This window comes from Lolium rigidum, chromosome 2, assembly GCF_022539505.1.
Source record: "Lolium rigidum isolate FL_2022 chromosome 2, APGP_CSIRO_Lrig_0.1, whole genome shotgun sequence".
In the NCBI taxonomy this organism is placed as follows: domain Eukaryota; kingdom Viridiplantae; phylum Streptophyta; class Magnoliopsida; order Poales; family Poaceae; genus Lolium; species Lolium rigidum.
The window spans coordinates 148,801,478-148,816,492 of record NC_061509.1 but is presented as its reverse complement, the minus strand read 5'-3'; the positions used below and the strand labels follow the sequence as shown (position 1 = coordinate 148,816,492).

The 15,015-nt window shown below is 48.1% G+C and overlaps 2 protein-coding genes across 2 annotated transcripts; both read left to right on the top strand.

Annotated features, from left to right (window-relative positions):
• The first annotated feature begins 1,206 nt into the window (after positions 1 to 1,206).
• On the top strand, positions 1,207 to 3,733 carry LOC124687441 (vesicle-associated protein 1-3-like). The gene is made up of 8 exons (XM_047221224.1): positions 1,207 to 1,315; positions 1,410 to 1,480; positions 1,575 to 1,656; positions 1,760 to 1,875; positions 2,007 to 2,162; positions 2,250 to 2,297; positions 2,800 to 2,868; positions 3,374 to 3,733. Exons 1-8 carry the CDS (start codon positions 1,267 to 1,269, stop codon positions 3,485 to 3,487), a joined length of 705 nt encoding a protein of 234 aa, XP_047077180.1. The 5' UTR covers positions 1,207 to 1,266; the 3' UTR covers positions 3,488 to 3,733.
• A 5,405-nt stretch (positions 3,734 to 9,138) lies between these two features.
• Positions 9,139 to 9,751, top strand: LOC124687440 (cortical cell-delineating protein-like). The gene has a single exon (XM_047221223.1). It carries the CDS (start codon positions 9,157 to 9,159, stop codon positions 9,547 to 9,549), a length of 393 nt encoding a protein of 130 aa, XP_047077179.1. The 5' UTR covers positions 9,139 to 9,156; the 3' UTR covers positions 9,550 to 9,751.
• The last annotated feature ends 5,264 nt before the right edge of the window (positions 9,752 to 15,015 follow it).

Here is a 15,015-nt window from a genome sequence, read left to right as displayed (position 1 = left end):
CGCGTCCGGCTGGGGGGAGCGACCCACGCGGCTTCCAACTCTATCCACGCGGAGGAGCGTCGTGGACTCGTGGGCCCGGTTGCTTTCAGGAGGAGTGCGGGCTGATGAAATACAAAGTTAAAGGGTGTGTTTGCAAAATTCACTTTCCGACTCTTTTTTGAGATTGGAAGGAGTACTAAATCTAATTCCTATTTTTTACTATTATAATATGGTGTATCGAAAACTAAAACACATCTAGACACATTTATACTAGAGTCATCTGATATGAACCGAAGGGAGTGAAAACAGCGCAGTTTTAAAGGAAAAGTCGCAGTTTGCCCAAAAGAAAAACGGAATGGCTAGAAATCACGCGCCTGATTTTTAGTATGTATCAGTCGGCGCTTTTAGCCTTTGGATTTTGTCGCGATTTGTGCAGTGTGAGAACGTAGTGAGTTTCCACTAGGTTGAAACTAAGAATTTAATGAGTTTCAACTAGGTTAAAACTGATAATTAGTACTATTTTTATAAGTTACAACTACATTGAAACTGAGATTTGTCACATGACATCACGCGAATGTCTCAGTCGCCTGGGACCTAGACTCGCCCAAAGAAAAACATCGCAGTTTTAATAAAGGAAAAAATCACAGTTTGCCCCCCAAAAAAACAAGGAGGATAAAATCGCAGGTGGAAAGGTCGACGCGGCGTCGGTCGGAGGCGGAGAGGACAAAAAGGGCAAAGGGGGCTCGGAGACGGAGAGAGATAGAATCCTTTCCGCAGGCGGCGACGTGGGAGGCGTATCCAGCCCCGCCCCAATCCCATCTGGCGCGGTGGCGCCCCCGGCCCTCCTCCGCCGCCGTTGCCCAAATCCAGCTATGACTCATCAACCAACGCGCGCGCACAAATAAAAGAGCCCGGATTACGCACGACGCAACCTCCAGAGCTCCCCATCATCAATCACCCAGCCAATCACCAGTCTTTCCCAACCAAAACCGTCTAATCCGTCCATCAATCAACCCTGTTGTTTAGTTTATGCCGACCAGAATTCGTTCCACCCTCCGGAGTCCTACCCCGCATCCCCTCCACCTCCGATTCGCCTTCTGCCAATCCACAAACCCTGCCTCCCCCCTTCATAGCCCTCCCCCTGTCTTGATTCTTTGCTTCTAGGACCAGGAATCGTCGAGACCCGTTTCTTGGATTGTTTCTTGCGAGCAGGACAGGAGAGGAGAGGGCAAGCGCATTGGTTTTCTTGGTCTCGAGTCGCCGTCGTTGTCCCCCCTGGTCGGCGCCATGAGTAATACGCTGCTCCGGGTCTACCCTTCCGAGCTCAAGCTGCCATGTAAGGTCTCCCATGACCGCCCCTAGGTAGTTCTTTCTGTTTCTTGATGCGTATTTGCCTGTGGGTGGACTGACCAGATCGTTGTTCTGAACAGTCGAGCTGAAGAAGGCGAATTCAGGATGCATCGAGCTCGTCAACAAGACCGAAGAGCGCGTAGCTTTCAAGGTAAAGACCGATTCTTGCTACCCAAAACTGCGATCTAATCAATGCGGAGGAATCAGGTCGGTGGATTTCTGATGCGCTGCTCAATGATATGCAGGTGAAAACGACGAACCCAAGAAAGTACGCGGTGCGGCCGACGTCCGGCATCGTGCCGCCAGGGGGATCCTGCGGTATCACGAGTGCGTCTGCCTAACTCGCATTAGATGCCTTGCTAGTTACTAGCACTAGTCGATTTTGATTGATGCGCCAAACTCACATGGCATTGTTGCTCTGTCTGTGTAGTCACGATGCAGGCGCCCAAGGAGATCCCTCAGGATTACCAGTGTAAGGACAAGTTCCTTGTTCAGAGCGTTGTAGTCCAGGAAGGGATAACGAATAGGGACATCGTCCCTGAGATGGTAAGTTCTTGCAGCACTCGAGTCTTTGGAGGTTACCCGCAAAAAAAACAATCTGCAGGGGTTGATCGATTGTGTCATGTAAATGTTGTGCTTGTGGTTTCTTATTTCGAATGTATCTTTATGGTTTGCAGTTCAATAGAGCGCCTGATAGGGTGGTGGAGGAGTTCAAGCTGCGGGTGGTTTACATCCCTGCCAATCCCCCCTCACCTGTGCCTGAGGAGGATGAGGAAGAGATTGCGGATTCGGAGATAGACCATGAAGTGTTCAGGCAATCCATGATCCATCCTGTAAGTAGTGGCATTGCTTCTTGATGCTGTGAGAAAAGATGCCATGTTTGTTCTTAATGATGATTGGTGTGCTCTCTTCCTTTTCAGGCATCTAGGCAAGGACACACATCCGGATCACAACCTTCGTATGATGAGGTGACTCTTTGTTCCCACTAAAAATAGCATTACCATGTTATTTGATTTCATGCCGACAGAACATTCATGTTTCTAAGCATTGTGTATGTGATGATTTTCTTAATGGGAAAACAATGTACCATGTGATAAGCAATCGTCGCACATAACACCATCAAATGTGCAGCTTACTACTCACCGAGAGACAGACTGCTCTGCACGATTGGTCTGTTGCCATAGTTTTTTTTCCTCATCAAACCAAACTTTATGCAAACATGTAGTTGCAGTGAAGAAATTTAGCTCTAGTTAGAGTATCATATATGCTTGTAAGCTACAGATTTTAGAGTGCATAACAATAACTAGTCTTATTTCTGAAAAGAATTCCCCTGTCTGGCTTCTATCGGTATGTCAGAATGATATATGTGTTTAGTAATGCTCGTCAAGATACTATAATTTCTTGTATCTTCATATAATCTTGAAAGTTTTTGAACAACTATATGTTTCTGACATTCTGTTGATTCTCTAGGAGGTTTCTATGGTTAATTCAGAAGTGGCTAAATATGTAGATGAAAACAAGAAGCTTCAGCAAGAGCTGGTACGGCTTTTCTTCTCAGAGGAAATCAACAATTTTCTCCCTGTTATATTTACATTATTTCAGCATAAACCATCATGTTTTTCTGCTACTTTTTATGGATTCCTAAGATCTTTTATCCTTAATAAAAACATGTTTCTTAATTATTCAAGAAAAAAAATGAAAGAGACCAATTTATCATATTATGCAGAGAAACTTGGCAAATCTTAATGTAGTATTGCTTGCACAACTATACTGCACAAATTACTAAAACAAGCGAAATTTACCTGAGCAGTCTGGGAGTTCTGCTAAACAGGATAGTATCTCCAAACTATCATAATACAATATGAAATGATCTAAAGAAGTCAAAGGAAGCTACACCAAAGATGATAATATTTTCTTCAGAATATCATAACAATATACAATATGAAAATAAGTCAACTTCTTTGCTTTTCCGAACCAAACTCTGTTAGCCATTCTGAATTTGCTTTCTGATATCTAATGCTAGTCAACGCTCCTTCATTTTCAGGAACTGCTTAGGGAAAGAAACCAATCTTTTGGAGGTTTCTCGCCTAAGTTTGTGCTCTTCGTCTTCCTGTTATTTGTCCTTGTTGGATACTTGATGACAGGTCGGAAGGTTTAGTGCCACATCATTCTACGACTTCGATTATGCCTTGGTTACCCCTTGTTTTGGATGCTTTGTCTCTTCGCCTTTTTAGAATAGTCTACACTGTATAGAAAGGGTTTTCTGGTTTTGATGTTATACATGTGTTGGGACTTGGGAGTGTACATTTTTTTGGAATATGCAGAAAGGTGTATTGCATGTCTCTTACATTAAGAACTTGCCCCATCAGAACTGTGATGTTTCTTATTTCACCTTATGAATCTCTATGGGCTTTTATTCCCAATTTCCACCAGCTGCTGCAGACTTCTGTTCCCATTTTCCACTAGCTGCTGAAGTGCTGCGTGTAGGTGTTTTGGTTGGTTGAATCGGCGGCAACCACACACATTAACAATGAACAATGTGCAACAATAATACTCCGTAGTACAAATGTGCAATACTATACTAGCATGATGTGGTCAGAAAAGGTTGTTGGTCCGAGAAAAGGTAGTGGTCTGACGGACTAACTGATTTGTCTAAATATTTTATCAGATAATTCTTTTTGTAGATCTTGAATAATCTCTAACAAATATTGGATAATCCGTCTCCATTGGATATTATAAATACCATATCCACCACCATATCCGTTGGAATATCCATGTTGGGTGGATTTCTAAAAGTCCATACCATATTCTTAAAACGAATTGAGATGTGGATGTGGAACGAAAATTATCTATACCATTTACATCTCTAGTTAGGGCCTATGATGATGTCTGGCTTGAGGGTGATTGTTTCTTTGCACTAGAGTTTTTTTTTTTTTGAGCTCCTTCTTTGCACTAGAGTTAGCACTTGCCCCATAAGCCGCCCTAGCCCGTCAGGGTAGAGCCTATTTATTCGGCCCACAAGTCCATTAGGCAGTAGCAAACTCGTGAAGCCTACCCAACAACCTCGAGTCACTACAACCATTCGTTTGTGGCAGAATACAGTGAGTTGCTGGCGTCGACCGGATTTAATAGTACCAAAAAAAATCCTAAGAAAAATTTCACGCGCACATATTGATATTCTGTGTGCACATGCCAAGTTTCTCGGGAAAATCGACTTTTTTGCTCTCCTGTGTAAAAAAGATGAAGAAGTGTCTCACAAACAGCTTTTTTTAGCACCAATTTTATCCTTTTTACATATAACACAAAAGATATTAGTTTTTTGTGGAACAACTTTACGAGCGCATAGAACATCAAGATGTACGCGTGACATATTTGCCGAGTTTTTTTTTGACATTTTGAAATGTGTTTATAATGCATATTAAAAACCAGGAGCATATCGTGGTAGGTGCAAAAGCACCAGGTCGCTAGATATACCTATATTTAGAAAAACTTGTGACCTCCTTTTATGGATGGAGGTAGCATTATTTTTTTCTATAAATCACGAGTACAAATAAATTCCTGTGACTCAATTAAATGAAATATGATGGCTTTCCACATCAAATGTACCTATAATTATTTAACACACGGTTAGATCATTATCATGTTGTCATTAAACACCTTTTCGTAAAAAAATGTCACTGAACACTCGAAACCACTTAGGGAGGAGAATGCTCTCAGGTTTTGAACTCGAAATTCAATGTTCTTTACCATATTTTCCATCAATATAATTCATGGTTTAAACTCTAACGTACCTATAAGCCTTTTAAACTCAACCTCTATTGTTCTTGGCAACTGGAAAAAGAAAATCAGCATTATGCCTATGTCGAATTATCAGCAAGCATCCCCCGGACGTCTCCAAAAAGAGTTTCGACATCAACACTTGCAGGCTTGCTAAACTTCTGCAAGCTTGCAATACCTCGTGTATGTGTTCTTCAGCTCGCGGATAAAGAGAGATTTTGCAGGGGAAATGGTTCAGGCAATCAGGCCACATGAACAAGTGGAGCCAAACACATCACACATCTTGGGAAAACCCTATCTTCGTTCCTTCTACCTGCCGGACTCCTCACACACCAGCTGTGCGACCTCTGAATCGTGATCTGAAGCGACACGATGATGTGGCGCTGATGGCTGATGTTGATGACATGGTCTAGATTATCATCCCAGAGATAGATCGCGCGCGCTAGCCAGGGAGGCAGACATGGCAGAGGCCGGGTGAGAGTGAGACGGAGATGGTGCATGGACAACACGGCATTGACCACCCGGCCCACGAGCAGAGCAAGCTGCCGAGCCGTCTCCTTGGAGCCTTGTCACTGCCATCCTATCTGCCAGCTCCACCGTCACCTGGCCTCCGCATGGGATCCCGTGCACTGCTAGCTAGCCACCGATCCGACATGTCATCTGCGCATTTCAGCGAGCGAGAATGATACGAAGATCTGCCTCTGCGGTCGATCTGGCCACACCTCAATCTTTCGTCAATCTTGCCATGTTGTCTCACGGACTCACAGGAGTTGGCGGAGCCAGGACGTTAAGGCATCTTCAACGGACCGACGTAAAATGAACGCCAAAAGCAATCCCGCGTTTTACGTCGGTCCACAGACACTAAATCGGCTGTACATGGTCGTAGTGATCGTTTGCATCGGGTATGTTCAGCAGATCGACCCATTTTTTCCCTAACAACATTAAGATCGGTAACAACATTAACGTTCCGTCGAGACCTACCGTCGGCCATTACAGCTTCCCGCGCGGGGGCGGTGGTATCCGGACCTCGCCGCCCTCCACGTGACGGAGGCGTTTGCGGAGGAGCAGATGGCACGTACGGCCGCCAGGCCGAGCAACTGGAGGCTGACGCAGCTGCAGCGGAGGCGGTCGCGGTCGCGGCGGTGGTGGAGGTTCCGCGGGCTAGGGTGGAGGCGGCGAAGGCCAGGGTGGAGGAGGCGGCGACGACCATGACCGACCTCCAGGAGGAAATCGCGGCGGCGGGGGCGGGGATGGCGGCGGCCCCGGTCACTGACGCCGTCATCCACGTCGTCAACGATGAGGACGACGATGACATCGACTTCCTCCTGGACGACGAGGAAGGCGAGGGTGCAAGCGATGAAGCAGCGGGCGCAAGCTCACGTAGATGCGCTCGCAATGAGGCGGGCGTACGTGCGCTCCTACCTAACGATGGTTGCGTGGAGGGGACGGGACCACATGCGGGTCGACCGGGAGCACTACGAGCTGGAGGAGGCCATCGCAGCGAGGGACGAGGCAGAGGCAGCAGCGGCAAGGAGCAGGGCCCGCTACTACGCCGACCTGGCGCCGATCGCGGTGGAGGAGATAGCACGCATGGAGGCGGCGGACAGTGGCGGAGGATCCCTTTGGGCAGGGTAGGGCGGACGCTCTACCTTAATTTTTGTGCAAAACTTGTATATATGTATTCATCTGTCGATGTGTTTTGTTTGGAGATTTCTCAGTCTACGTGTGTCGCCTTTGGAGTAGAAAGAGAAGAGAAAAGAGGTGCGTTCGGCGCTGGCCATCGCAGCGAGGGACGAGGCAGAGGCAGCAGCGGCAAGGGGCAGGGCCCGCTACTACGCCGACCTGGCGCCGATCGCGGTGGAGGAGATAGCACGCATGGAGGCGGCGGACAGTGGCGGAGGACCCCTTTGGGCAGGGTAGGGCGGACGCTCTACCTTAATTTTTGTGCAAAACTTGTATATATGTATTCATCTGTCGATGTGTTTTGTTTGGAGATTTCTCAGTCTACGTGTGTCGCCTTTGGAGTAGAAAGAGAAGAGAAAAGAGGTGCGTTCGGCACTGGCTACTAGCCTTTTCCACTGGGCCAACTGGGTTGGGCCAGTGTTCAGCTTCGTGCGGCTCAACCGACCAGGAAGCCACGACCGCATGAAAGAAATCCATGATTGCCCAGCCATGAAAATCAAAACAAGACGACGCGGCGGCGTAGGAACCTTGGCGGCTAGCGGAGCGCAGGAGCACTGCGCCGGCAGGCAAATCGGCGCCGACAGCAAGGGGCGCAACGACGCTGACAAAGCGCGGTGGCGGCCGGGGAGAAATCTTCACCGGTGTCCAGGTCCCAGCTCGCCTAGGCTTTCCCTTCTAGGGTTATACCTTATTCTCGTTTTCTATTCATAGGATTGAATACTCATCCTTGTTAAACATTTTGCATCATTTTTTCTTATGCACTAGATTTCCATTTTTATTTTGCAAAATTCTTAGTACTATAGATTTCGCCCGACCTTAATTTTTTTCAATGAAAAAAATAGCGTGCTATAACAAAATAGCGTGGGTCTAAAAATACGCTATTAGCATGTTATAGCGTGCTATTAACGCGAATAGCGCGCTATAGCGCCGAAATAGCGTAGCGTCGGCTCTCCAGATATGCTATAGCGTGCTATTAGCGTTGGAATAGCGCGCTATTTTTTTCCATGATTTTTTTCCGTCCTCCGCCACTGGCGGCAGAGGAGCAGGCACACGTGGAGGCGGAGCAAGTGGCGGTGGCATAGAGAGTCCAATGGGACTCCTCTCTAGCCGAGGCCATCGAACGCTGCCAGCAGGAGCAGGAAGCCTCCAGGGAGATATGGTGACGCGAGCGGCGCAAGGCGGTCGTTGCCGGGATACGCTCCGACGACGGTGCTGGCCCCTCAGGTCACGCCGGTGGCCAGTAGTAGACCGAGCGACTGCGAGTAACCCCGGCCATAGTAGACGGTGCGACGACGAGTAGGTACGCCCGTCGTAGGTTTTTGGTTAACCTAGTAATGAGAATCTTTTTGCTTTCATGTGTCACTGCCCGGCGTAACCAACGCGGACGCACGGCGCGACCGCGCAGACGCATTCGTGGGGCACATTTGAGCCACGTTTGGGTCTCGGCAGACCGTCCGACAACTATGCGGCCGAGCCGTTGGAGATGCCCTTAATATTGAATTTAAAGTTGTGTAGTCAAATATAAATATTTATTTGATTTTATTTCTTAATTTGTTACATGATTTCTTGCATGTATACCAAAACCTGTATAGTCAAATCACAACACTGCTATAGTGTGGCTTCGCCACAGGAGCGAGCTAGTACAAATTATTAGAGCGACCCGCAGATGGTGCTTATGAAATGGGGCGCGGTTGATATCACAGCCGTTGTTGTAGTCGTGTTCCTCGAGATTCGGTCCAACATGACCCCACGTGAAAAAGGAATCTACAGCTGTCATGTGTGTAAAAACAACAGTACTTTTGGCAGTACTTCATGTACCATATGAAAAAATTGACAAGTACTTTATAAATTCAGCAGTACTTTTCGCAGGACTACATAAACATGGCATATGGACTACATGAGCAAACAATAGAGGACTCTATAGATACAGTTCACGAAATATATTTTAAAATAGTAAATATTAGACTTATTTCGAAGAGTTCATCATCAGGAAGTCAAATATGCAAACAAAAATTCATTTGCATTTGTTTCGTGAAAGTTGTGCTTGTTTTTCAATTAGTAGTGCATTTAGAGAAGAGAATCTTCTCATATGGGTGGGCACATGTGCGAACCCCACGGATGACCATCCATATGCCATGCAACGGTTGTGATATCATATTGGCCCCATTTCATATGCACCAAAGCATTTTCGTTATTAGAGTTTAGATGGTGTGCTCTCACAAAGCTAGGCGCTAGGGTTTTCTCACCAAAGGTCTGCTCGTTTCTCCCTCCCGCCCGCCTACAAATACCCTCGGCTAGCTCTTCAGTCTCACGTCCACAGCTCACACAAGCACACACTCCTAGCTAGCCCTTGCGCTCTCAGCAGCCATGGCACCGAAGACCTTCCTCCTCGTAGCCCTCAGCCTGGTCCTCGTCTTCGCCGTGGCCAACGCTTGCGGCACTAGCTGCCCGACGCCGGCGACTCCGGCGACGCCCACGCCGGCGACGCCCACTCCGTCCTACAGCAAGTGCCCCAAGAACGCGCTCAAGCTCGCCGCGTGCGCCAACGTGCTGGGCCTCGTCAGCGCCGAGGTCGGCCAGCCACCAGCAGAGCCCTGCTGCAGCATCCTCGGCGGCCTCGCCGACCTCGAGGCCGCCGTCTGCCTCTGCACGGCCATCAAGGCCAACGTGCTCGGCATCAGCCTCGACATCCCCGTCAAGCTCAGCCTCCTCGTCAACTACTGCGGCAAGAGTCTCCCAAGCGGCTTCATTTGCGCATGATTAAGCTATTCATTGTCTAGCTGCATGCAGCGCCCAAACATGAACAGAGCGTTCATTTTGTGACTGCAATACTGCATGCGTGTTTGGCTCGTCATTATCCATTTCTGATTATTTCTTTGGTTCTGAATGTAGAACTGATGTATCTGGTGTGCCAATTGTTGTGCTTGTTTCGCCTATTATTTTGGAGTGTTTCTGAATGTAGCACTAGTTTGCAGTACTAGTTGATTCATGTGTACTTTGTGTGCCAATGAAAGAAAGAAATTGGAAGGAATGTTGTTGAATCTTCTGTATCTGAATAGTTGCCCTCCCCTCCACTAAGTATATTCTCTGCTCCATGGTGAAGCTACGTCATCCATCTATCAATTCCTGCTCCAAATTCCAAAACCATCACTATTACTTTGAGCGCCCACTTGTTAATTACATGCGCATTGTTCGTCCATGAACTCATGTGAAAGTTCACTTTCCGTCCATGAACTCTTGTCAACTTTTACTTTTCATCCTCAAAACTTCTGTTTGGTCCGGAAAAAAAATCTTGAACTCTTGAAAACGTTCACATCCTACCTGACCGGAGAAATACGTTGACCTGGACAAAGAAAACCACTCCGCCTAACTAAATAAACATACACCCCTCTCAAATCCAAAACACGAGAAAAACACCGAACACCAAACTTAATCGACCTTTCTAAAACGGTGTTGGTCACCATGCCCTAGCAGCGGCGCTCCCACCTTCCGTAGCACTGATACAACCGTGTGCCCGCCAGGGGCGGAGCTAGAGGCACCGTATCCCTGATGCATGTTCAACCTTTCTAGATGAAATTATGCCATTAGTTGTACTGATTTTTGTGCCATTAGTTGTCTACCTAAGTGTTTTATATTCGGGTTAAGTGGAATATGAACTATCCCAAGAGTTAATGTTCTTGTTCGGAGCAAATAATAGTTTTAGGAAAAAAATCTTTCTTAAGAGTTCACGGTTGAAAAGCGGACATTCTACTAAACAAATAAAGTAACCTATGAGACTTATGCACGGAAATTCAATTCGGCTCTCGGGTGCATATACTCCCTCTATCAAAAAGTTATTTTTTAAAATGTCGAAATTTTTGACAAAAAAATTGTACATGTACATCTCCCCAACATACTATGTGCGTTCGTCAAGTTTCACGAAGAACCAATATCTTTTGTGGTCTATGTAAAAGAAGAGAACATTTATCTTCTAAAAGCCATATTTTTAGCAATGAATTTTGTCCTTTTTTACACACGTCATACGACAAGTCGATTTTTCATGAAACAATTTTGTGAGCGCGTAGCACGTGAAGATGTATGTGCAAAATTTTCATTTCAGTTTTTTGAAATTTCAAAATGTGTGTAACATACATTTTAAAACAAAGGGAGCATACGCTCCCATGTGCCAAAACACCGCTCTGACTTATTCAGTTTAAGAATCACTGATAAAGAGAAGGTGACAATATATCCTTCTTAGGTTGTATGATGGCCCATATAAGAGACCGCATACTTTTGAACAACAAGGACACATATATGTCGGCTAATACTCAATTACTACTCTCCATCCCACGATATCAGACATTTTGGCAAGTTGTTGTCCCACAATATAAGATGTTTTGTCAAGCTCAAACAACTTGCTAAATGTATGCTATCATAAGATTGAGGGAGTAGTTACCATGAGACTTGTATTTTTACATTTGTTTTTTTAGAAAAACCATTCGTAAGTAATTTTACAAGTAGCTAAGGCACGGTGGAAAATATGAACTTAAAAGGCCGAATTGAAAAAACACATAAAATGAGATGTCATGTACCCCAGATTCATACAAAAAAACAAAAACACTAGGAACCTTCAAAAGTATCAAATGGATGCCACACACAAAATTGAAGTACAGGAATTGTAGGCAGAAACTGATGAAATCATAAGGAACACCACACATTTGATGTCTTGCAACCCATTCCATAGGAATTTCAAGGAATCTAAGGTCCCCCTTCCCATCATCCCATGTTCCAAATAAGGGAACTACATGATTTTTTTTCTTGATCCATCCTCCAAATTTTATGTTATTTTTTTTTATGTTGCAAACGGGCCTAGAGATGATGTACACCGAAGGATCTAGATCCATCCAAATCTTCATTCTCATTAACAAACCAGTTGGTGGTCATGGTTTGGTTACTTGGTTTCGCATCATCTATATCTATACCACTATATAGTACGCGAGTTTTTGAATTTAAATTTACCACCGTCCAATTCTAGAACCTTCTCTCGCCTATGGACCTCTGGAGTAACCCTGCCCGTTGATTTACATGTTAAAGCTGCTATGTGCCGTTCATCATACCTGAAATCACACGATCTGACGGCTGGCAGCGAGTGGATTCGCTCCTTGCATTCCCGCGCTCGTGATTGCTGGCTGAAACTGCAGGAAGCATCGGGATACATCTACTTTCTGCGCATTGTCAGGAGTCCACCGCGCAACTAAAAAGCTTCACCTTCTCTCCTTGTGCAGCCAGGAGGTACGGGGCCCCCTGTGGCATACATTTACTTTGTCGGCATTATCACTTCATGGCTTGAAAGCAAACAGCTAATACTATTGACTCCATAGTTATTAGCCTAGGTGATCCAAACCATTTGTTGTGGCATATATCCTTGCCGAGGAAGAGCTTGGTTTATCGCCGGATGGAAAAAATTGTTCCACTAAAACATGTTTGTCATACGTAATATTTTGTGAGATGGTAAAAGGCATTAGTTATTAACATGCCACCACAACCATTTTAGACGCTCACTCGGTTCAAAATGATGTATTCGACTTTGTTTAGATATAAATATATTTAAACAGATTTTAGTATGTAGATATAAATATATCTAGAAAAAATTAAGTAAATTAATTTAGAACGGAAGGGGTATAACATACTGTGCACATCTCTTTTCCGATCGTTTCATGCATGATTCTAAAGGATGGTAGTTTAACAGCAAAACTACACATGTGGAGGGGTAGATTCGAATTGTCTAGGTGATAAAAGTGAATACTAAAATTAATAAGGTCAAAAGTTCTATCAGAGTCGATGTTACTTTTTCAATACCCGATAATTAATTGTTTCTAAGCCGGTCAAGCATTGTATCCAACTTCTGAATAATGCAGGGATATAATTACTATGCCATATACGTCAAAAAAAAATTACTATGCCATAATAAGGTATCGCATTATCGTGCGTCACACGTGTCAGCGTGCAAAGCACGTGCAACTTACTAGTATATATATTACACTATTGCTACTCACCAACACTTGAGAGATGGAGATTGAGTTTGCCCTAGATCGATTTTGCAAAAACACGCATTACGACCATTTTAGGCCATATCAACATGCATGCACGTTCCTTATTACCAGTCGCCGGAAACAAAACGAAGTCCACATTTCTATGACCCTATCACAACCGTCAGGGACCTGGGGTGGAGCTGTCTAGAACTAGAAGCATTCACGTGATTCTTCTCTCCAAGCCGGCGAGCTGGCGACAAATCCGACGCGCCCCACGCCACCAACGGCGGCGAACATTTTGCTGGATCAGGCAAGACGCACGTACTGGCCGGCGCAGCGCCCCGGTCCCAGCTGCACCGCCCGGCCGTTGCTTGACCTCGGGAGAGATCCTGCGCGCGGTGCAGTAGGGCGCTGGCCGCTAGGGCCTAGCTATAGAGCCGCCCGTGACCGGCTGACGGCTGTGGGCCGGGCGTCGCGTGAACACGAAGGCGAGAATAATTTGCCTGCTACTAGCTCCATTCTTGCCGGTGCCACCACCACGCGCAGGCTCAGAGGCGCAGTCTGAGCCGGCCGGCGCCGGAGTTTCCTCGCTTTCGCGCCCCCGTGACTTGGGGGTTCCCCGCGCCAGCTCAGGTGGCCGCAGGACGACGTCCCTCCCGTGCTCGCATGGACCGCCACTCCGCCGGCCCTGACATGATCTGTTCTCGCTGTGCTTCGCGGTCTAGGTGTGCCCGGCGAGTTTATCGGGCATTCGGACTGCCGTCATACTTGATGCCCGGGATAAAGAAGAGTTGGAAGGATTCTACAACTAGTCATCTGTGACGGGCAGTGGCAGGCTGGCAGAGCTAGCAACGGAGTCCGGCCAGGAATGATGACGATGACCGTTGAGCGCCGTAGACCGGAACAAAGCAGTCTCCAGAAAGAGGCGGGGCGGCTTGCTAACTACGCCGCCGCTAAGAACATCGAACAACAGATGATGTCAATATTTTTGGTGCCTACAAACACCGAGTTATAGGGCAATAGAGGCTAAGTGTACGTCATATCCCTATCTGTAATTTGGGCCCAAAAACAAATCTTCGGCCGCGCATATAGCCTAAGGGCATCTCCAGCGGGCCGACGTATTTCGGACGTCCGAAATGTCCGTTGCGTCGGCCCACGGACGCGATGTGGCCCAGTGCGACCGTTTGTGTCTTGGGTACCTCCAGCGGTGCCGACGCATTTTTTTACCGGGGACAGCGTCAAGGTCGCTAATGCCGTTTTACGTCCCGTCGAGGACTGCCGCCGGCGATTAACTGTTCCCGCGCGACGACGATCGTTCCCGCGCTTGCCCAATACATTGGCAAGTTTCGCCGGCGTTTCGCGCGCGCGGGAAACGCCATGCGCGCCAACGCCGTTTCCCGCCCCGCCGTGGCTATATATGGTGGACACCGGCGGGGGCAACTGGAACACCTCAAGCTACCATCCATCCATGGCCGACCACATGAATTGGGAGCACGTTGTTCACATGTGCCGCCAGCTCCACCCGGAGGAGGAGGAGGACGAGGTAGCCGCCGGCGTTGAGGCGCAGCAGCTGGACCTGGAGGTGGCGGCGGCGGAGGCGGCAGAGCGCGCGGAAGGGCGCCTCGCGGCGACCAGGGTGGAGATCGCCAACGCCATGGCCGAGCTCGCCGACGCCAGGGCCGAGCTCGCGGAGGCGCGGGCGGCCATCGCGGCCCCTCCGGCCGACGCCGTCATCCACGACATCGCGGATGACGATGTCCCCGTGCCCAAGCGCTTCGTGTGCGCCGGCGACCAGCGGATTCTGCTCGCGTCCTTCGAGTCCCTGGCTGGGGACGCCCAGCGCCGTCAGGCTTGGCTGGCGGAGGAGGAAGCCCACGGCTATGCGATGGCCATGGTCGGGGGGTTAATGTGCTCCGACCTGGACTCGCTCCAGCGTAGGGGCCCTTCTCCCGCGCGGGTCGAGCAGGAGAACCGCGAGCTGGAGGCCGCCATCGCCGCCAGGGATGAAGCGGTGGCGGCGGCGGCTAGGGACAGGGCCCGCTTCGTCGGCGACATGGCGGCGATCCAGGCGGCGGTCCAGGCGAACGAGGACGCGGCGGCGGTCCAGGCGGCGGCGGAGGAGGAGGAGGCGCGGGCGGCGGCGGGCCAGGCGGCGGCGGAGGAGGAGGAGGCCCAGGCGGCGGCGGAGGCCCAGGCGCTGGCCCTGTGGGACAGC